The 25,168-nt window shown below is 41.5% G+C and overlaps 2 protein-coding genes across 5 annotated transcripts in view; both read left to right on the top strand.

The window, feature by feature from the left end:
- pkn1b (protein kinase N1b) overlaps positions 1–5,788 on the top strand; it is a 41,146-nt gene extending 35,358 nt beyond the window's left edge. For all 4 annotated transcript variants that reach the window (XM_013912133.1, XM_005738054.1, XM_005738053.1 and 1 more), the window contains 9 exons: positions 351–423; positions 1,613–1,704; positions 1,845–2,021; positions 2,456–2,518; positions 2,619–2,695; positions 2,805–2,947; positions 4,348–4,455; positions 4,637–4,717; positions 4,799–5,788. In XM_013912133.1, the coding sequence (XP_013767587.1) occupies positions 351–423; positions 1,613–1,704; positions 1,845–2,021; positions 2,456–2,518; positions 2,619–2,695; positions 2,805–2,947; positions 4,348–4,455; positions 4,637–4,717; positions 4,799–5,002 (1,018 nt within the window). In that variant the 3' untranslated portion in view covers positions 5,003–5,788. The remainder of the gene's footprint in view (positions 1–350; positions 424–1,612; positions 1,705–1,844; positions 2,022–2,455; positions 2,519–2,618; positions 2,696–2,804; positions 2,948–4,347; positions 4,456–4,636; positions 4,718–4,798) is intronic.
- A 2,368-nt stretch (positions 5,789–8,156) lies between these two features.
- Positions 8,157–24,717, top strand: engl (endoglin, like). Its single transcript, XM_005738051.1, has 17 exons — positions 8,157–8,408; positions 9,952–10,067; positions 10,529–10,701; positions 12,361–12,498; positions 12,580–12,754; positions 13,019–13,190; positions 14,749–14,893; positions 15,134–15,326; positions 15,927–16,096; positions 16,199–16,354; positions 18,776–18,856; positions 18,950–19,201; positions 19,358–19,852; positions 21,194–21,335; positions 21,408–21,509; positions 21,980–22,087; positions 23,043–24,717. Exons 2-16 carry the CDS (start codon positions 9,998–10,000, stop codon positions 22,084–22,086), a joined length of 2,571 nt encoding a protein of 856 aa, XP_005738108.1. The 5' UTR covers positions 8,157–8,408; positions 9,952–9,997; the 3' UTR covers position 22,087; positions 23,043–24,717.
- The last annotated feature ends 451 nt before the right edge of the window (positions 24,718–25,168 follow it).

The raw sequence follows: 25,168 nt of genomic DNA, 5'->3' as shown, positions 1-25,168 counted from the left end.
CACACACACACACACACACACACACACACAGACACACACACACACACACTTGAACCCACACCTGAGCATGTCTTTTGCAATATTGCCAGCACAGCATGACACCAGGAAGACACCCCCTCACACAATATGGCCATATTTCGTAACCTCTTTTTTAACACCTGATTTTAACGCTGAGTCATCATTAATATGGATTACTGCATATGTCACCCCAGAATAAGACATGCTTTACTGTGTTAGACGCTAAAACGCAGAACAAAAAAGCGAGTTTCTGGTGTATGTAACAGATTTTGTTGAACGTTATGAAAGACATTTATTGCATTTGCTGTATAATAGTAATTTCCCTCTCTCAGGCCCAGCAAAGGACCTCTTTCCCTGCAGGACTTCAAGCTGATCGCTGTTCTCGGCAGGGGCCACTTCGGGAAGGTACTGTGTTTCATTTTCAAAATGATAAAATACACATCTGTTGTGTAAATAAGTATTTTAATATTAGCAGCCTGTCAGTAAACACAAGCTCCATGCAGCTCCATGGAGCATTTTAGCCTGTTTTAGCTCTGTGGGCCTCATTCAAGTGGGCATGTGAAATAACTGTTTGATTGATGAAACGTGCACACTGAACAGTTTTATTCTTTCCATCATACATTTGGTATTAGATCTTGGTATTACACCCCCTATGAGCTTTGAATTCTAGGCTTTTTCACAGAATCCGACTCAGACTTGTGAGTGGCAGATCATATCTACTAATCTTAACCAGTATATCAGCTGATCTTAGCTATATACATCTATATATCTGTATCTATAATAACTAAGATCTGTTGATGTAAATAGCTGAGAACGTTTTCATTTATTACAGCAGATAAATGAACATTTAAAAATGATAGAAGAGATGGGGGGAAGCACCCTTTAACCGTTTTACGAGTGTTGACTTTGCATTATTTGTCCACCAGGGGGCACTTTGTAACTTCCTTATTGGCAACAGGTGTTTGGAGCCACAAACAAAATTACCTGCTAATCTGAGCTGAGTCGGGGAGAATATAAACTAGTAAATAAATAACTACCCATAAGAATTGTCAGTGAAATCTGTTTATGTTTCATGTGTCTGTAAGACAAAACATTTTGGCATTTCCTCAGCCAGCCTGGACATAGTTCAAGGGCGTTCCAAATTTAGTTGCAGAGTACGAAGATATTCTTGTCAGAAAATACTGATAAAGCTCAAATTTGTCCATTCATACTGTTGAAAGAAGCCCAAGGAACACATAAAGAGCTGCGATCAACCAAATAAACCACCACCACCAAAGCGCTATACAAATACAGGCTATTTTATCATACTTCCCTAAATACTCACACTTACTGCAAAAATACCTCCCGGATAAATGCAGGGTTGCTCCAAGTTCATATTTATTGAAAAGAAAAATGCTTTAGGTTTCAGGCTGAGGCAGGTTGGGTAGGAGGGAGAGTACCGAGTTCTTTATTAGATATGCTTTTGGATCACAAAGACAAAATTACAGAATTACACCTGCCTTCTGTTACTTTTTTCCAGTTCATTTCCATTAGCAGAGAGTTACTCAACAAAAACTCTGAAGTGATTAACGAAAGCTTTTGTTGGACTCTTCAGGTGCTGCTATCGGAGTACAAAAAAACAGGCAGCCAGTACGCCATCAAAGCCCTGAAGAAAGGAGACATCGTCGCGCGTGATGAAGTGGAGAGGTAGCTGTGCTTTACCACCTTAACCACATCTTTGCTGCACGACAAGAGCTCATTCACCTCATAATTACACAATGATTGTCTCATGTGCATCCCCCTTCCTTCCCCGTCCCTCCCCCTTTCCTCTGTTTGTCCGTCTCCAGTCTGATGTGTGAGAAGCGGATCTTTGAGATCGTCAACGGCTCCCACCATCCCTTCCTGGTCAACCTGTTTGCATGCTTCCAGACGCCAGAACATGTGTGTTTTGTCATGGAGTACACGGCAGGAGGAGACCTCATGATGCACATACATGCAGACGTCTTTTCTGAGCAACGTGCTGTGTGAGTTCTGTTTTGTCGTGCATGTATACCTACACATATCTACAGGAGCTGCTCGGCCATGGAAACCATGCCATGAAGTTCCCGGCACACAGTTTTGCCGCTGATGTTAATGTGTACGGAAGTTTGAAGCAGTTTTTGAGTCAACAGAGCGTCTGTCACTTTCACGCACTGCAACTTTGTGTAGTAGGCTCCTTTGTGGCTGAGCTTCTGTGGGTCGTAAAAGCTTCCACTCTACAATAACACGGTTAATTGTGGGATATGTAGGCGGGAAGAAATCTGACAAACCGAAGCTTGAATTCAATGAGCTCTTTAGTGTGACTCATTCTTTCATGAATGGCTCGGTGCGTAGACTTTGTACACCTGGAGGAATGGGACTGAAGTCATGCTTCACACTTTTCTTCTGCGTCTCTTGCTTTCTGTCGTCTGTACAACAGGTTCTACTCTGCCTGTGTGGTCTTGGGTCTTCAGTTTCTTCATGACCACAAGATTGTGTATCGGTGAGTGTTTGTATCGCCTCCGTCTTTGCATTCCACACGTAACGCGTTTCCTTTCTCTTTGAAGTAGTCGACATAAATCTGATTCCTTTTCTTCCATCAGGGATCTTAAACTGGACAACCTGCTGCTGGACACTGAGGGTTATGTTAAAATAGCTGACTTTGGGCTTTGTAAAGAAGGTGAGTGTTCATCATATGCTGATCACATTGATCCTCTGTTCCCTTCTGTTTGGTTAAATCTGACTCAACCCTCACACGTTGGTCACCCTTTGTTTCTTTCTTTTCTGAGGCATGGGTTATGGAGACAGGACCAGCACATTCTGTGGGACTCCTGAGTTTTTGGCCCCAGAGGTGCTCACAGACACATCGTACACCAGGGCAGTCGACTGGTGGGGCCTCGGGGTGCTCGTGTATGAGATGCTGGTGGGAGAGGTGAGAGCTAGTCAGTCACCACATTCACACAGAGGCCATTTTCTCCTGATGTTGCTCTCACCCATGTGATTGTTGTTAGGGTAGAAAGGGTAAATGATCCTTGTAGCGCTGACCCAAGCTCAGAGGCAGAGGATCAGATGATCCCCGATTCCCAGAGTTACATAACTTGCTACCTTCTGAGCTTCCCACTGAGCATGACAGGAGTGGGGAAAAGGTTGTGTAAATGTCATGAATACCCATCTTTCTTCGAGCTTCTTATCTCCTGCCTGGATGTCAAATAAAATGACAAAAAATGAAACACTAACACTGAAGATGCCATCTTTAGGTTTCATAAAAAGTCATGACAGGGGCATGTTTACTGTTTCTAACACTTTAAAACGTTTGATAGCAGATGAAGCTGTTAGCTTAAGGCTTGAAAGCAGAATATTTTCTCTTTCGTGCTTGATAGGGACTTATACATCATATCTCCAAACGTTGATTCTGTACATCGGGACGTAGCACTTTCAGTGGGAAAAACTTTTCGTCACTCATCCACGTGATTTCCTCAGTCTCAGTCTCGGTCTTTAGTCTCTTGAACAGAATCAACTTTTGGAGGTTTACTTACCTGGATGATTGGGCATCAAGACTTTTTATGTCATAGTGCAGCAGAGGTAGTCAGTGGGTGTTTAGGCATCCAAACTCTTTAGTGCTGTAACATGGTCTGGTTATTGTCTTACTTAAATAAGGATGGTGGCTAAGCTGCTTCAGGTGTATTGTTATGCATTAGAAAAATGTTCTACAACGTCCTGGGCCTTCTGACCTCAGGTAATCACATGATAGGGTGGGGTTACAGTGAGTTCACCCCAAACCTTGGCTGATTGTGACCTACATCCATTTTCACACCTTGGCTCGTGGGGTTAGGTAGAGGATCATTAGGGGGTCCTTTCTCCCTCTCGGGGGGGATACTCCCACAGGGCTTAAATCTGTGACTCTCCACCATTTGACCCTAGAACTGAAGAAGCTTCTCGGATGAGAGGTGAAACGTCTTTAAGTTGCTTAGAGACGTTTCACCTCTCATCCGCTTTGAAAGAAAAGTCCAGATGCTTTTCTTTCTAAGCTCCTTAAAAGAGCAGCTGAAATATATAAACTCCATGTTTATTTATCTTAATAATGAATCATTAATTTAATTTACACCCGTCATGTAAATTTCATTTGACCAGGTTCCATTACATGTAACATTTTTATTGTACTCGTGTATCAATATTCTATGAAAAATTTACATATAATCAAATTACTTAAAGTCAGCATTTTGTCATTAGTTACAGTGTAATACCACTGTAACTAATGATGAGTATGCTACAGAATGTAGTTGAATAAAACGTTATATTTTACAGATGTGTAATGTATAATGTTTGTTTCAGTCTCCTTTCCCAGGTGATGATGAAGAGGAGGTTTTTGACAGCATAGTGAACGATGAAGTCCGCTACCCGCGCTTCCTCACCACTGAGGCCATCGGCATCATGAGACGGGTCAGACGATGCTTTCTTAAAGTTATTTTGGGCTTTTGTGTATTTCTAATAATAATAATAATAATAATAATAATAATAATGGATTGCATTTATATAGCGCTTTCTGTTTGATTTTTAGGAAGGTTTTGATATGTCTTCATTTTTTTTTGTGCTCATAAGTGACATTTTTGTTTTTTTCTAGCTGTTGAGAAGAAATCCCGAAAGACGTCTCGGTTCTGGAGAAAAGGATGCCGAAGAGGTCAAAAAGCAGCCATTTTTCAGGGTGAGCATTTTTTCTTTCATATTTTTTTTTTCCTTGGCAAGAACGTTGATTGACAGCTACCTAAACCTAAATCCCATTCAGGTAATGGACTGGGAGGCACTCCTGCAGAGAAAAGTCCCGCCCCCGTTCGTTCCCAACATAGTGGGGAAAGAAGACGTCAGCAACTTCGACGAGGAGTTCACCAACGAGCCTCCCGCCCTCACGCCGCCCCGCGAGCGCCGAGCCCTCTCCCGTAGGGAGCAAGATTACTTTAAGGATTTTGACTACGTCTCTGACCTCTGCTAGGCTCCGCGGTCAGAGGTCAAAGGGTTATTAGCTCCCCACTGCCAGCCACAGACTCTGAGAGGAGACTGAGAAGTGAAAGGCTGCTGTAAAAGCACAGAGGAACTTGATGTTGATGAGAAGCGAGGAGGACTCTCTTCTCCGCGTGCTCACGGTGAGACGAAGCACTGGCCGGGCCGAGCGTCAATGATTACGCGTTCCAAACACAGGCAGTAACAAACAGACTGTCTTGAGGGTGGGGGGGTGGGGAGGTCACGAGAAGAACTGAAGATAATCCAGGTTATCAGATCCTGCTGTTTGTTTGAAATGCTCACAGAGCCTCAAAATCACAAAGAGTGAAAAAAATGTGATGATTCTGACAGGAAGCGCTCTTTTTTTCCTGCATTTGCTACACTCTGTCGTCCCTTTATCTCTGCTGTCTGTTGCTGCTACAGTGTGTGTTTAGCCATGTGCACTGTCCTCTGCCTCAGTCATGAATGTATCCACGTGATCCGCAATCATGCACCACCCGTACATTACCACCCGGGGGAGCCAGAGGAAAGAGGGGCTCTCTTCTTTTGATTAAGCCAAAGAAAGGCAGGAGCAAGTGGAGGGTCTTGCTCAGTCGTCTTTGTGTTGCGTTCCCACCGACTTTTGGTACAACACAGATTTTTGACTCCAATCGTTTTTCAGAGACAGGAAGCTTTTACAATTTTTGTGATTTTAAAGTTTAGTTTTTCCCTCATCTGTGTTTCTTCCTCTGTCATTTGCTGGTGAAATGTGTTGACTCAGTAAAAATGTGAACCCAAACTTTGGAAAATTTGGTGATTTAATGCCCCCCCCCAACAACACACACGTCTGCTGTATATTCTTACATCAGCAAATTGTTCGCACACGCATGTGAGCGATAAAGGAAACCTATCGGTCCGGATAGAAGAAATGATTTGAACTCCAGGTTCCTCAAAGAAAATGTTTCTTTACGATAGGTTTGTGGTTTTATATTAAACTAAAAATTAACTCAAAAAGAGGTGTGAAGAATTTGTTTTGTTTACTTAAAGAAAAACGAAAAAATAGACAAAAACCTGAAAAAATGTTTTGAGCCTACAGAATTAAGATAAACTTGGAATAATCAGAAAGTGTGTTTGATTTTAATTCTATATCAGCTTAGTGATATTTGTCAACAAGCCTCAGGAAGCTTCAGTACAAACAGTTTGTTAGGCTAAAAGTGTTTGGTGTTTATCGTAATACCTGAAAACCCCCGTACTGTAATAAATAAAAGGACTAAAAGTGGCATTAAAATGAATAAAAACCAAATGGAAATGTTTTAAACAACAAGTAAAATGAAATAAAAATGAAAACTAACAATGTAGCTGAAAGACCAGTCCAAAGAGTTTTGACTGAGCGATGGCGCAGATGTATCCAGAGTTTCTGTGATTGCTTTAATTGAAAGGTGATTTGCAGGAGAGCAGCACACAGATGTGCGTGTAATTTCTTTCTTGTGTCGCACTGACCCCACAGCATTTTGGATTTGGGGAGTGGATCAATTATCCCTGCTCACTAAGGCCTAGATGGAAAAAAAAAACAAAAAACAGGTAAAATGTAAAAGGATGACAAAACATGTCTGAGTTACTCAGGGTCCCAGCTGGTATCGTTATTGGTGCTTTAAGGGAACTATTATGCAATTAAAGTACACAGACACAGATCATGTTTAAAAATTGCACTTTATTTACTTGCAGCCTGTCACTAAACCACAGTTTGTTCCCATTTATTTAGTCGACTCTAAGATAAAACACTTTGACAGACATAAAATAGGGTTTTTGCACCAACAAGGTGATTTACAAAGAGGTCGGCATGGTGTGCAGTCTGTTCTTAAAAAATCTGAGGAAACTAGACAAGTCTTTTAATACTGTAAATCTTGTTACTGTGACATCTACAATGATATGATGAGAATCTTTGTATTTTGATTGGGTACAGCCCCCTGATTCATTTCAGGTTTACTTAATGGGCTGTATATAAAAAGAAGGATGTAGACACTGTAAAAGTCAGAGAAATGCACGATCTGCAGTAATCTGTTTGGGTTTTTTGAAACTCTACATCATGAGGTGATATTTGATTTTCCTCCACGACTCATCGGGAAAGCTTTAAGAGAGAGGGAGCTGAGGTTTTGTGTTTTCATCATGCAGCCAGCTGAGTCTCCCCTGCTGACCATTAGAAAGATATTAGGTTTCAGGCACATCCATGTCGGCTTCACATTTCAGAAGATATGCCCATTTGTTAAAGCACAGTTTAAGATTTTTGTCTCATGCAAAACTCTGGTATTTGGACTGTCTACACGTCCATAACAACATGAAATCACGCCTGATTTCTTTGGCTTTTCTGAAATTTATAGCAGAATTATCTCCTTGTTTAGTTGTTGTGCTCACAACTCTACAGCTTTGGTGCAGAGTCCCTTTCCCATAGTAACATTTTTGGCCAGAAGGCAAAAAGCCTTTATACTGCCTATTCAACACCACAGTGGACAGCGAGCAGGCTCAGCAGTGAGAGTGGGGAGACCAAAGATGGAGCTAAAAACTCTGTGAACGCAGTTCTTATGGTCTTCAGGTGAGCAAAATCACAACCTCGACAATGACAATGTATGCTCACTGTTATCACTTCTTTCCACTTTGAAAGCCAAGAAAAAACAAGATCTTACAAGCCCCTCCCATCCACACATAAAATAGATGATGAAGCTCTGACAGGCTGCTTATTGGGGAGAAGCTGCTGTGGGCTTTCACTGGTTTGCTATCATGTTTTCTTTAGAAAGGTGTTTCAGAGGTTCAGATAAGAAGACACACCAGTTAATGTGTGTGTTTGTGTGTGTCTGGGTTTTTGTTTTTTAAATACCCCACCACCCTCCACCCCGCCTCCCGGTATCACCCTCACATTTCCCCTGCCAGTCAAACTTCTGAGGTCCACCCTGGTCCTCCTCTTTCCCTCCTCTTCCCTCCTTCTCTCCCTCTACTCCTCCTTCCTGTTACCATCTACGTTTGGAGACGTCTCCAGAGCCTTTTATTCCTCTCCTCGCCGTCTCTCTCTCCACTCTGTCACACCATCCCGCAGTCCCTCCCATTGCCCCTTCTTTACAGCTGCCCACCCCCCGACACCCCCTCCCCTTCGGCATTACTCCATGTGTAAAATGAATTTCACCCGGAGAAATCTATTGCTTACAAGACGCGCACCTCAGCGGGCTAAAGATGCCCGATGGCCCGCACAGCTGAGAGTTGCGCTTTTTTTCCCTTATTCTTATTCTGTATTTGGTCTGTTTGACATGTTGAGGGTGTGTGATAGTGTGTTTAGGAAATGAGAGGGGTGTGCGCAGAGTTGTGAATACAGTGAAGTCTGAAGCAAACAGCTGGACCAGCAGTCAGCCTGTACCTTCGAGGAGCCGCAGGTGAGTGACTGTATTCACCCCAAGAGCGCAGACCGCTGGAGGGGAGAGAGTTTTTAGGAATCCTGCAATTTCCTGAAGACTCGACTAGCACGACTTATCTGTCCGGAACTTTCTTGGAATTTAACTGGAGCAACAAAAATACATTTATGAGAACACCAGTCTCCATGTTTCACTATCTTAAAGCATGAATCAAGTTAGCAGCTCTCACACAGACTGCAGAGCGCGTGTTTGTTCTGCTCAGGATGTTTTGCATGATTTCCTGAGCAGTATGGACTGGTTCTCAGTAAATTCGTGGACCATGCATGGATCAGACTGATGCTCAAGCACGTTCTGCTCCATGTCAGCGCATTTCTGCGAGCAAAAAGAAAAAACAAGCTGAGAAGAGTAAATCAGAGGTCGGTGCACTTAAGTCAGGATGGTTTGATAAAAGCTTTGATTTAATACATTTGACGAAAGTTTATTTTTTATATTATTTAAAAGACTTTTTTATTGTGACAGTTCATTTTGTAAAACTCTTTCCCAGAGGAACATGTTTGGTTGATTGATTGTTAATTATTGCTATTAAATGTTTATTTTTTTAAACTGACACTTTATTAGGTACACCTTTCTATTCAGCAGTTTTCTGCCAGCAGTTTTGGGTCCATATTAATGTGATAGCAACAAACAGCTGCTGCACATCCATGATGTTACCTGATGGTGTGTTATCCCCATCAGCTGATGGGTACATTAACTCTTTATCCTTGAAAGCCTACTAAGAGTGACGCTTGAATCTCTTTTCTGACCCGGGCAGTTTCTGTTATAGACTGCGCTTGCATCAGAAATTATTGAGGGTGGTCTCTGCTGATGCACCTAAACTTGGAAAAACACATTAACTATTCTAATGTTCATCAAACAAGATCTTTGTTTATATTTACTAAGGTATCAAAACTCATCATTAAGGGTACAGATGAGGTCCTGTTTATGTGGGAGAGAGTTGTGCATTCAGAGATGCTATTACTCATGCCTTGATTGTAAAGCGTGGTCGTTGAGTTATTGTCGTCTTCAGCTCGAGACATTCTGGCTATTCTCCTCTGATCTCTGACATCAGTGAGGCATTTTCTCCCTGAGAGCTGCCGTTGTCTCTTTCTCGAACCATTCTACATAAATCCTAGAGATCATTGTTTGGGGAAATCCAAGCAAAATATCAGTTTTTGAAATACTCAAACCACACTGTCTGGCACCAACGACCATGTCAATGTTACATCAGTCAGGTTTCTCCCCTGGTCTGAAGCTCAGACAATGTCTACATGCTTAAATGTGAGTTGTTGCCATGTGATTGGCTGATGAGATATTTGCATTAATGGCCAGTTGAACAGATGTCTCTAATAATGTGTCCAGGGGGAGTATATCAAGGTTGCTTGCTTTTTTCAACCAACAGTCCCTATTTTGATCATTACTAATCAAACTTATCTGAAGCTTTTCTGCTCTGGCGAAAAGCAGGCATACTGAGATAACTCTGAGTTAAAAATCACACATAAACTGTATGTTCGATTGTGTTTTTAAGGTGTTACACTAAAAAAGCATTCGGTCAGTCTGGTGAAGCAGTTGTCATGATGCCTTCGCTGTCTGGACTTGGATGGACTTTATTCTTTCTCTCTTTCCTCTTGGAGCACCCAGAAGGTAAGTCCAACGACACCCAGCAGGAGACAGCAAGAGATGTATTTATCTTCTAGACCAGCAACAATGAGGATTGTGTCGTGAAGACATAGCGAATTGTAAATGTGGTATTTCCTGTGCCCAAGTCAAAAGTCTTTACTTGAAGTGTCAGAATGAAAGTGAAAGTTGCTACATAGTTTTCTCTTGGACAAGTTCCCACCCACCCCCAGGCGGGGATTTGAGCAAATGTAGAAACATCAGAGTACTGTATCACCCACACATTAGAGGGAGAGAAAGGAGGAGAAGAAACACAATGTTTCACAATGAAACTCAGCGAGGCCTGCATGGGGAAGCACTCATGTCTCATGTTATTTGTTATTTTACACAGTGATCACGCTGCTGCAGCAGATATGAATGTACTTCCTGTGCATATATATTTCAGGTTTAACACATTTTGTAGTGATGCATGCACTGTTCCTCTCCAGCTCAGAGTGGAGAGCTGCACTGCTCAGTGGCTGGTCCAGTGGGCGCTCGACACCCTGTTCAGGGTCTGCTGGAAAGGTTCGAGGCAGGCCCCGGCTGTGCTGCTAGAGAACGCGGAAACAAGGAGACTCATGTCATTGCATTAAGAAGAGTGACCAACAGCCCAGAAAACAAGGTAGCCGGCTAACGATTACTTAGCAAAAACCAAGGACCCCGGCTTCAGGAGCAGGGGGGCTTTTATTTGAGTCCGGGTTTTAGCTTTAAAGTTTTGACTCAAATAGGCCGTAAGAAAGCTGGAAAATGTGATTCCAGTCACTTGCTGATCAATCAGTCTCATTGATTGTAAACTAAGAGCAGAAACACGCACGAACAACAAGGTTTCTTTGCCAAATGCTTTCCTTTAAAATGTGATGATAATGTTTAGCTTTAAACATCTCAACTATCTCAAATAAGCTTTTTAAATCCATTTAATTCCCTTTATATCACAAAGACAGAATACCTACCACCTACAGAATTTCACTGTAGCACCACTGAACTGATTCTGTTATAAAAAGGCAGATTTTATGGGAAAACATCAAAATAAATACATAATAGTAAGTCTCAGCATGATCTTGTGGACATTTCTTTATAATAAAAGTCACAACAGTCTTGAGTGAATTTCTTTAAATATGGTGCAAACTCTCACTGATGATTGATGATGATAGTTTTATTTATATTGTGTGAAATTACATCTACAGTTGGCTCTTTGTATGGGAAGCTAATGACCCTACAAAAATACAGAGAAAACCAACAATCAGATGACCCCCTTTTGAGGAAATACTTAATGACAGTGGGAAGGAAAAACTCCCTTTTAACAGGAAGAAACCTCTGTGACTTGTTGGGGGAAGGAAGAGGGTCAAAGTTCCATGAAACCTCCTGTAAGTCTAGAATGACTAATTATGATAAAAATTTAACTGAAATGTCAAACACGATGGTGAACAGACGATTATTTGTGCAAAAGATTACAGGCTTAGTACACTGTGACACTGGAGATGTATACTCCCTCCCCCTTTTATTAGGTACATCTTGCTACAACTGTGTTGGACCCACCATTGCCTTTATAACTACCTTTCTTCCTTGAGGCATAGCTGTAGCAGTAACAGGGGGCTGCAGAGATGTTGATCCATATTGAGACGATAGCGTCACACAGTTGCATCACTGATTCCACCACATCCCAAGGGTGATCTTTTGGATCGAGATCTGTGACTGCAGAGTCCACGAGAGTGTAGTCAACTGACTGCTATGTTAAAAAAAACACAGCTTGAGATGAAGGAGGAAAGAAATAAATATACTGTAAGTAGTTGTAAGATGTGTGACTTCTGGGTAATTTAGTGGATAAACAAGCTACACTTACGCTGTAAAATGAGGAAACCTCGACTCTTACAATAGAATTATTTCTTCTTTCTTGTGAAAATTTGAATTTCTACCCCTTTATTCTACTGTATCTGCTGGGAAGCCTTTGTAGGTACATATAATTACACTGTTAGTTGTGGGTCATATTATAAAGTGCTATCAAACATTTTAAGTAGCGTTAGCTTCCCAACCAAAAATGCTGAAATGTATTTAATTGCTCTAGCTGCTTACACAGGCACACAATTACAAGACTAACAAATAAGTTTTATTTTATTCTATTTGTTACATTTTTATTTGTACAAGTGCTGTAAATGTGTTGGTGTATTTTAAGTTAAGTTCGCTACATGTAGTTAGCTTTGGAGCTACCCTAACTGTCTGAAGTACATTTATCCCTTAAAGTGCTGAACGTACAGCGGACTGCCTTTTCCTCTCCTCCCTATAGGTGACAGTGCTGATGAAGCCTCTGTCTCTGTCTCCTTCTCCTATGAGGGTTGTCCACCTAGTGCTCATCTCCAAAGTCCCAGTTACCTGGTGGTTGGAGGCCGAGAGACTGCCCTCCAACCTCCAGGTCCTGGTGCAGGTCAGTCATTGTGCAGAAGAGCAGTTTTGATTGAGTGCACTCTGCAGTTTCATTCATTATATATTTGCCTTCAACTGCTAGGTGTCCTCAAACGCCAGCGTACAGTCCAGCGCCCTGCGTTTGCACGTCCAGACGGTGCATTCATTGCCTTTTCGTCCCCGTGCGCTGCATCGCTGGGTTCTGAAGCATCATGGCAACCTGTCCTCTCTGACACACTCATCACATGGTAATCGAGTCTACCTTCAACTGGGAGAGGGTGAGCCACCAAATCCACATTCCTGTGCTCAAAAATCGAATTTAGTGGTGATTTTGTATTTAAGCTTTGCGGTTTTTATACACAAAAATATCCACAAATGAAAAATAGTTTACGGTAAAATAAACAAATGATGAATCCAAACATCTGCAAACATCTGATGGCTTATGAGTCAGATGAGTCATTTCCCCTCTTGCTTCTACCAGACTTTTGCATTAGGTCAGCTTCCATTTCTAAACTTTCTCTTACTTTGTCTCCATATTACAGATCCAAACCTGCCTGCTGTGTGTCAGCTGCAGTCCATGTTCATCTCTCGCAACTACATGACCTCTGACTTGCAGCCACAGGAAGTGCACGGTTGTGCCCACTTGAATGTAGGCGGAGCTAGCCCTGAGGTCCACGTAATCAAGCTCCATTCATCAGGCTCAGGCCTCTGTGGGTGAGAACAAGCAACCACTTGATGTCCTGGCAAAAGCAGAAATTAGAATCTATTTACAGCCACAAAGCCTGTATATAAATGATGGTAGCCAATGTTTTCTGTTTCACTGTTTGACATTTTTTATTTTAGCATTTTGGGTTTTTCCATCTTGCTTTTTCTAGGCAGAAATGATGATATTTGTCAGTAGGGGTGGGTATCGTCACTGATTTCTACAACTGATTCAAATCTCATTCACAAGGTCCCAATTTGATTCAATTTTGACTCAGACATATTATAATATTATAATTCTGTATTATTCTGTAATATTATAATTATAATTCATATTATAATTCTGATCATTTATCAGTACATATCTATATTTTTATATCTATGTATAAAAAGAAAGCTGATACTTGTGAGACTTCATCAGAGATGTAAGCATCGTGTCAAAGTAACAGAGGATAAAATACAGAAAAACATGATGCAGATTTTCCTGGCCTGGCTTTTTATGGCAGATAACCGCCTTAAAAATATTCTGCAGAAAATTAAAAGATGAAGAAAACCGTGAATCAAGATATGAAAATTACCTGATGTAGGCTGAGCAAAGTTACAGAGGTTTTATTAGAGACATAGCTAAGCGTTTTGCAATTTGGCATATTTTGTAAAAGTTTAAGTTTCTTTGGTATGAACATCAGAAATTAGGCTTTCTTGTCGGAGGTTATTTTTAAGATAAAAGAAAAAGCAATGTGCAACAGCGCTGAACAAAACAGTAGACTGGTGCATAATAAGGAAGCGAATAATGCAGAAAACCGAGATTTGAGATGGGAAACGGTTCTTGAAGTACACTGAGGGAGAGAAAGCTGTGCAGGAAATGGGATTTTATCGTAGTGGAAGCAAAACAGCAAAAGTAAGAGGGAATTAGTGACGATGTTTATCAAACGTGAAGCGTAGTTTTGATCTTTTGCTGCTGGTTCAGCGACAAAACCTGCAGCATCAGAATCTGTGAGATGTCGGCTTTCACTGCTACACATACCTGCACATTGGTTAACAAAGAAGAAAAACACTTCAGAGTGTACAGTATATTAGTACAATGAACCACAAAGTAAGCCTTAATATTATTATCAGATAATTCACCAACAGCACAAACACAAATTCCGAGATGATTAAACATGCAACTAATTTGCTGGTAATACCTGAAATGAGTAAAGAAAATCAACAGCCTATTTATGCAAGATAATTCATAATTTTATTGGGGGGCTTTTATTGGTTGGGTCTGATTATTGAGGGGGGTGGTCATAACCCCCCTAACCCCCCTGAAACGCCCCTAATAATATAAAGCTTAAGCCTTAATTCAGTATAAAAAGCTCAGTTTAAAATACATTCACCCATCATAGAGTAGTTATGAAGGGTACTGAAACTAGTTTAAAGTTGGATAATTTGACATAGAGCAACTCTAGAGTCGCCCCCTGTGGTGATTCAAGGAACTGCAGGGTTTTTTTGTTCTGTACTGCTTCAATTATTTGGCCCCAGATGATGCCGTTTGGGTTAAACGTTGTTTTCTCTGTCCACTCTTCTTCAGCTCCATGCAGGTAGAGGTGACTGTATCGCTTGTGCCTCCAGTGGCCGACTCAAGAGCGCACAAGATTGTGTTGATTCTCAGCAGCTCTGTGCCCGTCAACTGGGCCATTACTGCTCATGGCGTCCAGGGTCGCATCTCTGTTCATGTAAGGGCATCAGCTGTCATTTACATCACCATCGTGGTGGAATTTGTTTTGTTTTTTTAACACACAGCTAACAGGAATCTAAGGCTACAAATCATTCTCATTGTGACCAAATCCAAAAAGAACTGGTCCTAGCGTTACTGGCCATAGTCTAAAATACTTTATTGTATTGCTCTGTGCCACAGTGTCCTTGACTCTACTTGATCTTTACTTGTATTATGCTTCATCTTGCTGTCTACACAGTCCTCCAACAGCGTGTCTCCACCCTACCCACCTGAGCCTGGCCTAACAGTGGCCAGCACACTCGACCCTGACCTGTCTAGCATCTCGGACCTTCTCCTTTGGGCCCGTGAGAGTGGCTTCACCACGGTGACCTCATACACTGAGGCCGACCTGGCCAATCACTTTGTGATCCGGCTGGCTGAGGGAGAAGCAGGTCGGGACTCTTCTGTGTCTGAACCAACACATTCTCACTTCCAAAGCGTAATATTTTACGCTACATGACAAATCGTCAACATATTACGCTTCCAGGCACCCAACACATCCCTTAATGACAAGATTGGAAAAAATGAGGAAACATGAGAACCTTTTGGAATCAATCTACACATGTTCGTTCATTTTGCTTAAATCGCTTTGGCAAACACTATTTAACACCATTAAAGTGCTGGTTAAGGTTAGGGATGGCTGGAACGTGTAGTACCGCGGGACCGTAATTCTACTGGATTTCACCCATAACCCGGCTCGTAGCATAAGAACGCAGAAGGTCAACTTTCGCGTTCCTCAGGAACGCCGCAGGACGTGACAAATCGTCAGGATGTTACACCTCAGGAGTGAGAATGGGCTGTATAAACTGAACATTTGAATTTCGTTTTTTCACTCAAAAGAAAGTATATATCATTTGTTTGGTCTTTTTTCGTTTAAATTATTCCATAGTATTTACTCATAGTATTTCTTCCATATAGTATTTACAGCTGAATGAAGGATTTTGATGTTTGAGTGAATGGTTGTATCTCTTGATCTCCTCTCTGTATCACAGGTAAGTTTGCAGTGACGAATCCACTGGTTGCAAGGCCTCCTGAGGCAGAGGAGCGCAGGTTGAGGCAGTGGCTGAATGGTGGCAGCAGAGCAGGAGAAGGCCGGGAGGGTTTCACAGTGAACTGTGAGGGCGGACGCCTCAGCGTGACGGTGGACAGAAGCATTCTGCAGGTCTTAACTTTTTTAAAATCTAAATTAGAAGCAGCGACAAACCTAAAGCAGCTGTTCACACTGTGATATTCTGTAGTGCCTCACATCAGTGCTCTCTTTCAGAACTTGTCTGTCCCGGTGGCTGCCGTGACTCTGCGTGACCTGACTTGCCAGGCTGAGTCCAATGGGAGCCATTTCCTTTTAGTGTTCCCAGTCATTTCCTGTGGGACAGAAGGCCTGCTCCTGGGAGAGCCTAGAGGGGTGCAGTACAAAAACATGGTGAGATAAGACATTTCAACAACAACAAAACATTGAAACTTTGGAGAATTTTCTGTCTTTGTTTGTTACTTGAACCCTAACTTTCCTCTCTATATCTTCTGTCACACGAGGGAAAGAATGATACAGATCTTGTCTTTGAAAAAAATCTGCATCGCTGTGGATGTAATTCAAAACAAGCTGTCAGAAAATAAAGAAATAAATAAATCTGAAGGGAGGAAACAGGACAAACAGGAAAACGTTCAGAACACAGTTAGGAAAGCGTCTGCGTTCAAAACAAAAACAAATGTCCTTTACTCATGGTACAGGAAAAAAGGCATGTGGTGCATAACAGCCACTTGAATTTGTGTTAAGTGGAAGTTGTCCTGGTAAGACTTGCGACCCAGGTCATTGTGACCAGAACATTGCTGAGGTCAAGCCTAAAATGGGTGTTTGCGCAGAGGCAAATTAAGTGAGAGCAAATGTCCCCTCAGAGGCGGGAGGCTGGATGGAAACATGATTGAAAAACAGACAAACAACACAGGCTTAAGGCCACTGTGCTGAAGCAGTGAATTCAAATTATGTCCAAATGCTGAACCCACAAGCTGAACCACATTTATTACTGTAGAGGTAATGATGACGCTGGAGCTGGTGAGGCTGACTTGGCTGGAGATAGTCAGGCAGACTGCGGGTTAATGCAGGTGAAGAGGCAATCTGGGCCAATTTGAATTCGGGCAGGAAGGCTGAAAAGCTGATAAAGCAGGTGAGCGAGCTTCAGCTCATCCGTCCTCGTGTCTCTTCGTTAGCATACCATACTTTAAAAACAACACATGGCCCTGCTGTACAGCAGAAATATAAAAAATACAATAAGAATAATAAATACAAAAAATAAATAACAATAAAATAACTTGTCAGTTACCCACTAAGTCAAAGGCCAGCTAATAAAAATTAATTAAAAATGAGTAAAAACAAATTAAAAACCAGTAAAAGGATCTTAAAATAGATCCTAAATTCAATTGGAAGCCAGTTTAAGGAGGCCAGAAGCAAATTAATGTGCTCAAATGTTCTTTTACCAGTTAAAAACCATGCCACAGCATTCTGCACCAGTTGCAGGAGTGACAGAGGGCCCTGGCCAACCTCTATTAAAAGGTAGTTGCAGTAATCCAAGCGTGAGATTATAAAAGCATAGATGACAGTTTCCAAGTCAGGCCTGGAAATTCAATTTTTTGTTTTCAGAAGATCGCACCGAGTGGCAGGAAAACATGAAAACATTAGTGGCCCAAGAATAGATCCCTACGCTACACCCCATGGCAGAGGGGCCACAGAGGATGAAGCCGAACTCAACTTAACGCAAAAGCTCCTGTTAGAGAGATATGATTTTATCCACAAAAGTGCCGGAAATTTCTACACAATGCTGTAGTCGAGAGATCAGCAGGTCATGTTGCACTGTGTCAAATCAGCAGTCATATCCAACAAAACAAGAAAGACATGTTTAACCTTTATGAGCTCTCATAAAGGTTAAACATGTCTTTCTTGTTTTGTTGTCTCTGTGCTGTGAAACGGCTTAAAGCCGAACTGAAGAGCTTCTGGAATTTGAAAATCATTTAGACAGTCTATCAGCTGAGTGTGAACAATCTTCTCCAGGATTCCTCTTCCTTGCATTTGTTCTAACAACCTTGCTAGACAGAAAAGATGAGAACGTTTAGAACATAGACTGCAAATATTAGAGGGATGTACCTTAAACCTGTATTAATTTTAATGGACAGCAGGGGGCAGTTCTTCTGGTTTTCAGAAAAGTTTGGTTGTGTAGAAGTCTGTGGGAGAACATCCCTCAGCTTCCTCCATCTACTTTACGTTCTTGATCATGACACATATAACCTTCTTGCTACGTTGATGAAAGTCACAGAAAAATAAATGGGCCTTAAAGAAGACTAAAGGTTGTAAACATGAAAATCTTGATGTCAGGTTTTCTCAAATGGGTTGGCCCAAGATCACTGAAGCAGGGGTGTAGCTGAAGAGAGGGGTCTGGGGTACCTGCACCCCCAACATTTTCAATGTACTCTTTAGCGCAACTATGTTTGAAAATTCAGTAGATCTGTCCTTAGTTATAGTCACTTTAATCTGCAAATTATTCAACAACTTTTGTTACAACTCTCTCTGAAAGACGTAGCAGGTTTCTATACTGACCAATCATTGGTGCCTCATCAGAGTAAAAATTTAGAACAGAAACAGAAAATAGCAGAGGGCATAAAACTAAGCTTACACACCACAGGATGAATGTAATTTATACATTATGATGGTATTGATACTGTTTGTATATTTTATCATTTTTGTGTGGAAAACACCACCTGAAAGACTCATTTTCATAGTGGAAAGATATGCCTCAGGAGAAGGAGACTGAGAGTGACTCTGAGTTTGATTTCTCTGTTTGTCCTTTTTGACCAGCTGTTACTATGGAGGGACAAACCTCAGACCATCCTTTCACTCAATGAGACTGAGAAGTCCAAAGGTCCACTTGGCATACGTGTGAGACGTCTGTGTGTCTGTTTACATTCATCTTATATTTTACAGTTTTCATGCAAGATTTTTCATACATAACCTTGCGCTGTTTTCTTTCAGTTCAGCTGTTTTTCTGCTGTCCCTGGCCCTCCGAGCAGCGCTGCTGCTAATGAGAATGTAAACACTGTGCAGACAGAACTGGTCCCCTGGGTGCCAGAGGGCTTGTGGCCCACTCCAGACCTAAGCCACTTCCCAACACCCAGACACAGATCTGGGCCTGTTCTTCTTTTGGAGCTTTTTGTCACAGACAGCTACGAGCAGAGGCGGATTGGTCCGTGTGTCATCACCGCTGACCAGCGTGTCTATGTCCAGGTCTTTTTCGTGTGTTTTCTCTGCTTCGATTTGATATTGTGGTGTAAACTGTCGCACTAACTTCTTCACAGCTTACTTTTTTAAATACATCTAATGAACATGAAAGCTACTTAATTATAACTATGATATATTCTGCATCATTTTTTTCTGCTGCAGATTTCAGCTAAAGCACCCCTCGCAGATGTCGTGGAAGTGAAGTCATGTGTAGTCTCTTCTTTCTCAGACCCCAAAAAATCGCCTTTCTGGACTGTGATAAGTAACGGCTGTTCCTCTGACCCCTCACTGACCTTCAGTGCGAAGTCAAAACATGAGCAAGAGGAGACTGAAGATAACGTTGAAGCAGTAGAGGAAACGGAAGAGACAGAGGGCCTGGGAAATGGCAGAATTGATCAAACAGGTGAAAAAGCAGAAAGTGGAGGAGGGAGAGACAAGAGGACCATGAGTGTGAGAGAGGAGAAGGAGATACAGCCCTTAAGATTCAGCTTCATTCTACGACCAGTTTATAACGACTCAATGCAGTTCCTCCACTGCAGCCTGCGCCTCTGTGTCTCTGACACAACTAGAGGGGAACCCATGAAGGAAACTATAAAGAATGACTGTCAGGGCAGGCAACGCATGCCTCTGCTTCTATCTAGATCACCCGGGCATCAGGTAAAAAAAAACCCCAGAAGAAATAGCAAATAAATCATCTTGTCAAAAGCACTAAGATGGAGCAGGGAAACTGTAGCTTGGTCATTTGTAAAAAGTGCCTGTTAGGCTCCTTGTGGAGCGTTTGATGAGAAGATTGATAACCATTATGTGTTTGAAAGCTCACTGAGAAACCTAAAGCCAGTTAGCATACCTAGTCTTAGATTTTAAAAAATGTAGGTAAAGTGAACCGTGTTAGCCTTCACACCAAGCTGTGTAAGAAAGTAGGTCAGCTTTATTTAAAACAATAAAGAGCCAAATATTTGCTAAAAACACGTTTGAATGTGCAACCTTATATAATAGTTCTGTAGTAGAGTCATGGTAAACACCAGGACATCGTTTTTTATATCAGGGGAATTAATCTGGTCCTTCTCAGGTCCTATAGTTAGATAAACTGCAAAAGTCGCAGGATCTACATCTCGGACTCTGCAGGACTCAGTTAGCATGTTAAATATTACAGTTCACGGCAGTACAGTTAGAAAAAGACTGAATAGGTGTGACCTGTTTGGAATACAAACATGGCAGAATTACTTGGATTTGAAAATTTGTATCTGAACAAATTTTCTGGAAAATTGTCCTCTGGAAGGACAGGAGCAAAGTGGAGATGTTTGGTTATAATGCACAACACCGTGTTTGGTGAATACCAAATGCCTCATGATTTGGGTTTGTTTTCCAGCATTCTGTAGTTACTGAGTCAACCATGAACTCCTCTGTATCCCAAATTGTTCTACAGTAGGCCATCTGTTCAACAGCTAAAGCTTCACCCAGACTGGGTCATGCAACAAGACAATGATTACAAGCACAGCTGCAAATCTACTACAGAGTGGCTGAAAAAGTTAAAAAATCAAGGTTTTGCAACTGCCCGCTCAAAATCCAGACCTCACCCTGGCTGAAATGCTGTGATGGAGCCTTAAGAGAGCTGTGCATAAATCAATGCCTGCAAACCTCAATTAACTGAAGTAACTTCAAAAGGTGATTCCAGAAGCTAATGAATTATGGGATATACTCACACAGCTTCAACATTTAATTTTCTAATTTTTGTTGAATAAATAATGACACAGGTTCATGTCTTGTTTTGTACTTCTGAGGTTATATTTATCTAATTTCATACCTGCCAAGGACCAGAGTATGTTTAATATACCCTGATATATAAAAGCTTAGAACTGAAACGGTTTAGTTTCTTTTTAAAATTACTTTGTTATGATTTATGCTTTTTAACACTTACGTTTTCCTCTGATATCATGGCACTGGAAGGTGAAGCCAGTATAACTAAAGCATAAACCTTTTCCTGTATTCCCACTTCAGTGTGAGATCAGAAACCTCTCCAGACCCATGGTGGTCACCCACCCGATTAGTTCACTGTCACCTAAAATGAGGAACCCTACTGGCCAAAGAATCAAGAGACTCAGCGTCACTCCGCTGGCCAGACCAGAGCCGGAGCACAGCAGTGAGTATCATTTACTGTATTTTGGTGATGTTACTGTCTTTGTCTTTAAAATATATCACCCTCTGACTCTAGACCGGGTGGTGGAGACTGGACCAGTGATGGGACTCGTCTTTGCAGCCTTTGTAATGGGTGTCGGTCTGATGGGGGGGTTGTGGTTCATCTATAATTATACAGGTAACAAAGGCAGCTTGTGGCGTTCTCTGTATGTTGTCATCTTATCAAGTTTCATTTAAATACAGGTTTATACACCAACTGATCCCAGACTATTCTATAAAAGTCTATGAAAGAAAAAGCAGCACAGGAAATCATATCTTTAGTTATTTTCACTTATTTATATCAGATATCAGCAGTAACAGAATTATCATTGTATTTCCTGATGATCAGAATCTAAAACATATTTATTGTGCGTGCATTGTTCATTTGTGTACCTCACGTATTTCACATTTTCAGTTTGAAGGCACAGAAATTAAAGCATATCAATCTGTGGATGTATTCACGCTGCTAGAAACTTCCAAATTATCATAACTTAAATTTCATCGTGTGCTTTGAACAGAGAGCAGTTTTAGCAGTAAACCCAAATTCATTTCAAAGATGGAAAACAGGATACACCTTATTATCTGCATATTTTCTGTATTATTCCACAGCGGAGCGGCCAGCATCTTATAGAGATCATCTAACAGACCAGACTCGTGGAGAACAAAACATCTGGAACCCGCCTTCAGTGTCTGATCAGTCCTCGAGCTCAGTGTGAGGTAAGAGCTGATGGTGAAGGTAACTCAAAGGGGAATTAAATGTGTTACACTGTGTCAAGCACACATTTTTTTACTGTTACATTTTGTGAACATATTCTGATTTCACTATCAGTGCGACTTTCTAGTTTGAGGGGGAATTATAAAACTTGGTCATCACTATGAGGTTCACAGGGTGCCTTTTGGGGGAACATGTCATGTGGAGGAGTATACTCTGAACAGGTTGCCAGGGAGGGTTAACACAGAGAGACACTGATCCATATTTACAGCCAATCTAGAATCAACAGTTAACCTACATTGCTGTGCTGAGGATTTGGGTCAGCCTTAATTTCTTTTATTGTGCAGCAATTTAATGAAACGCTTGCATGCATGGAGATGCTGTATTTAAGGAAAATTCCATAATTCCATCAATTTTGACAATATCCTCCACACATCTGGCTTAAATGCACCTCCAACCATGACAGAGCCTCCGCCGTGTTTTATAGATGGCTGTGGCTGCGTTCGACTTGTCCAGTTGCCTCAATTTTTTTGAGGACACACTGCACACCATACTGAGAAATCCCAAGTATTTGTCTGATACCTTTTTGGGAATGAGCTTGTTAGTGCAAAAATACAATTTCATGGATATACTTCACCACTTTAATAAGACCACTTGTTATTTTAGGGTGGTGACTGAACCATCATTAAAGTGAAAGCAGTGGCATTTGGTAGCTTATAAACTCTAACTATGTTTCACTTAAAGAAGTGTTTATCTACCGCCGTGCCGTTGAACTGTACGTCTTACTCCAGCTGGGCTGCAAAGACCTAATGTCAAAGCTGTGCATTTAAAATAAACTGTTGTGGTTAGAAGCGCCGTCGTTTCCAGAAAATATATCAGCATTATGTCGAGCACCTGCTGATTTCAACTTTGATATGCCCGATAGGTCTGAACAGTGTTATTCTTTTATCTCTTTCTCAGGATTTCCTCCTGCAAATCTGAGAACAGAGAACTGGGACAGAGGTTTCAACAACTTCTGTGTGTGCAGCTGCCTTGTCTCTCTCTTTGTGTGTGTGTGCGTGCATGTGTGGGCATTTCTCCTCACGAGTACGGCTCGTTGCCGTGCATCCGAAATGTAAGAGACTGATACTGTATATGCTAAAGTGAATACAGCGCCGCTTATTCATCGCAGCGAAGAGTCAAGAGTTTTGACTCAAAGTGAAAAGGAGCTTCTTTGTCTTGTGTGGTGTTGTCAACCATTCGATGCAGAGTCATTTCAAAAGCAGCAGCGAATCATCACATGTGGAGGCACATATATGAATCTGACAGAACCTAAACATGGTCGAGCGAGTCACTCTGAAACCACGTTATTTTCTTTGCCCGTACAGAGCGAACTCGAGGTCAAAGATGAGGTCACAGTGCGCCTGTCTGAACAGTCAGCTTTTTACACTTGTTTTCACTATTTATGTTGTGAATCAGCTGGATGTTAAAACTGCGTTTATCTGTGTGCGAAATCTTTTGTGTATGTGGGAAACATAAAACGTATTAAAGCTAAAATCTGTCTCAATCTTTCTCTCTCGTGTCTCAAAAAAATGTAACCATCTCAACAGCATAACCATAATGTCAAAGTCATAGACAAAACATGCTTAGTAAAGCTTAAGGGAAACATGCCGTGGCTGATTGTTATCTTTGGGTTTGAAGTAACAAAAGTAACACCTTTCACACAATTGTGCTGATTTATTTTGAAAGGTGCAGTAACCTTAATTTTGTCTTTGAAAACTGAGAAGTGCTGCTGGGCTGTTTCGCAGCTCAACCGGAGACGGAGCCATTGATGTTTACATCCTGCAGTCATCAAAGAGATGTAGACAGCATCTGGGTGTGAAATGTATCTCTGTGCCTTGCTCAGGGGTTCAGACTGTGGCTGTTACCGTGCAAAAAAGACCAGACTTGTTTCTCCATTTTTGATGTTTCAGTTCAAGAAATGATCGATTTGTTGTGTTCTGTGTTTTGGACCTTTTGAATCTTGTTAAATGTATTTTGTGATTTTATTAAGTCGGTTTTCTTGTTTAGTTCTTGTGACTAGAAATGGTAGAGTTTGGTCATTTCCCTGCTATATTATTCGAGGTCTTTAGGGTTACTTTAGGGTTATGGGTTTATGTTCCCGCTCCCATGATCTGGTGTCTGTGGTTTGTTGCTTGGTGTCCCCTCCCGTCTGTCATGTCTCTCGCCCTGTCTCTCACGGCCTGACTCTGTGCTCTCCACGTTCTTCTCCCTGTGTTTCATCCTTTGTCTCCCCCAGTCTGTCGTGTGTTTCCATGTTTTTTATCCCCTTGGTGGGCGTGCTACTTCCTGTTTTGGCAGTCCCTCGTCTCATGTTTGTGTTCAGTTTGATTTCCTCTGTCTTGTTATTCCTAATTTGTCCCTCCTGTGTTCCCACGTGCCGCCGCTTTCCCTAATCACCCTCACTGTGTCAGTTCCTCTTTGTCCCTCGCCAGGACGTCAGTTCACCTCCCTCCATGTTTCAGGTTCCATGTTCTGTGTTCCTAGTGTTTACTTTTGCCCAGTTTAGTTAGTCTGAGTCTCCTTTTGCCTTTTGTTTTGTATTCTTGTTTGGTTTTTCACCCATCCTAAATAAACATCTCACTGTTAAGTCCCATCCGTCCTGTCCTCTCTCCAACACCATCTGCACACGCAGAGGATGACACTATCAAGCAGCAGGGAAAAATGGAACGCAGTAACTTAACAGTATTGCACTTATTGGAAAAAGTCTAATTGGTAACACTTTATAATACAGTCAGTAAATTCAGGGTGGATTTTCCCTTTCATTAAATGGAATCTTGATGTATTTTATTTGAAATTATAATAATTCAGTGTATTAACCTACTGATTCTTAAAGGTAGGCACACTAGAATAAGGGGGTAACAAGTCAGGTTTTTACTGGAAACAAAGCAATAATGATACTGTAACTCATTTAAAGTGGACCAAATTCTTGGAACTTTACAGCGAAGGAGACAGAAATGACATCGAAGTAGTTTTAAGCACTGTGTAATATCTTGATCATTTTCTTGAAAAGTATCTTCCATTGTACGCTTTCCTTTTTGGGACAC

This window comes from Pundamilia nyererei, unplaced genomic scaffold (assembly GCF_000239375.1).
Source record: "Pundamilia nyererei isolate P.nyererei 1_Seehausen unplaced genomic scaffold, PunNye1.0 scaffold00081, whole genome shotgun sequence".
Classification (NCBI taxonomy): Eukaryota; Metazoa; Chordata; class Actinopteri; order Cichliformes; family Cichlidae; genus Pundamilia; species Pundamilia nyererei.
Note: the sequence above shows the minus strand (reverse complement) of the source record. Positions and strands in the feature narration are given on the sequence as shown.

Excerpts from the sequence above, each read along its gene's own strand:
- engl (XM_005738051.1), top strand. The coding sequence starts at position 9,998 with ATGATGCCTTCGCTGTCTGGACTTGGATGGACTTTATTCTTTCTCTCT. Across the intron at positions 10,702-12,360 it reads CCAACAGCCCAGAAAACAAG|GTGACAGTGCTGATGAAGCC; the intron begins GTAGCCGGCTAA and ends TCCTCCCTATAG. Across the intron at positions 12,499-12,579 it reads ACCTCCAGGTCCTGGTGCAG|GTGTCCTCAAACGCCAGCGT; the intron begins GTCAGTCATTGT and ends TTCAACTGCTAG.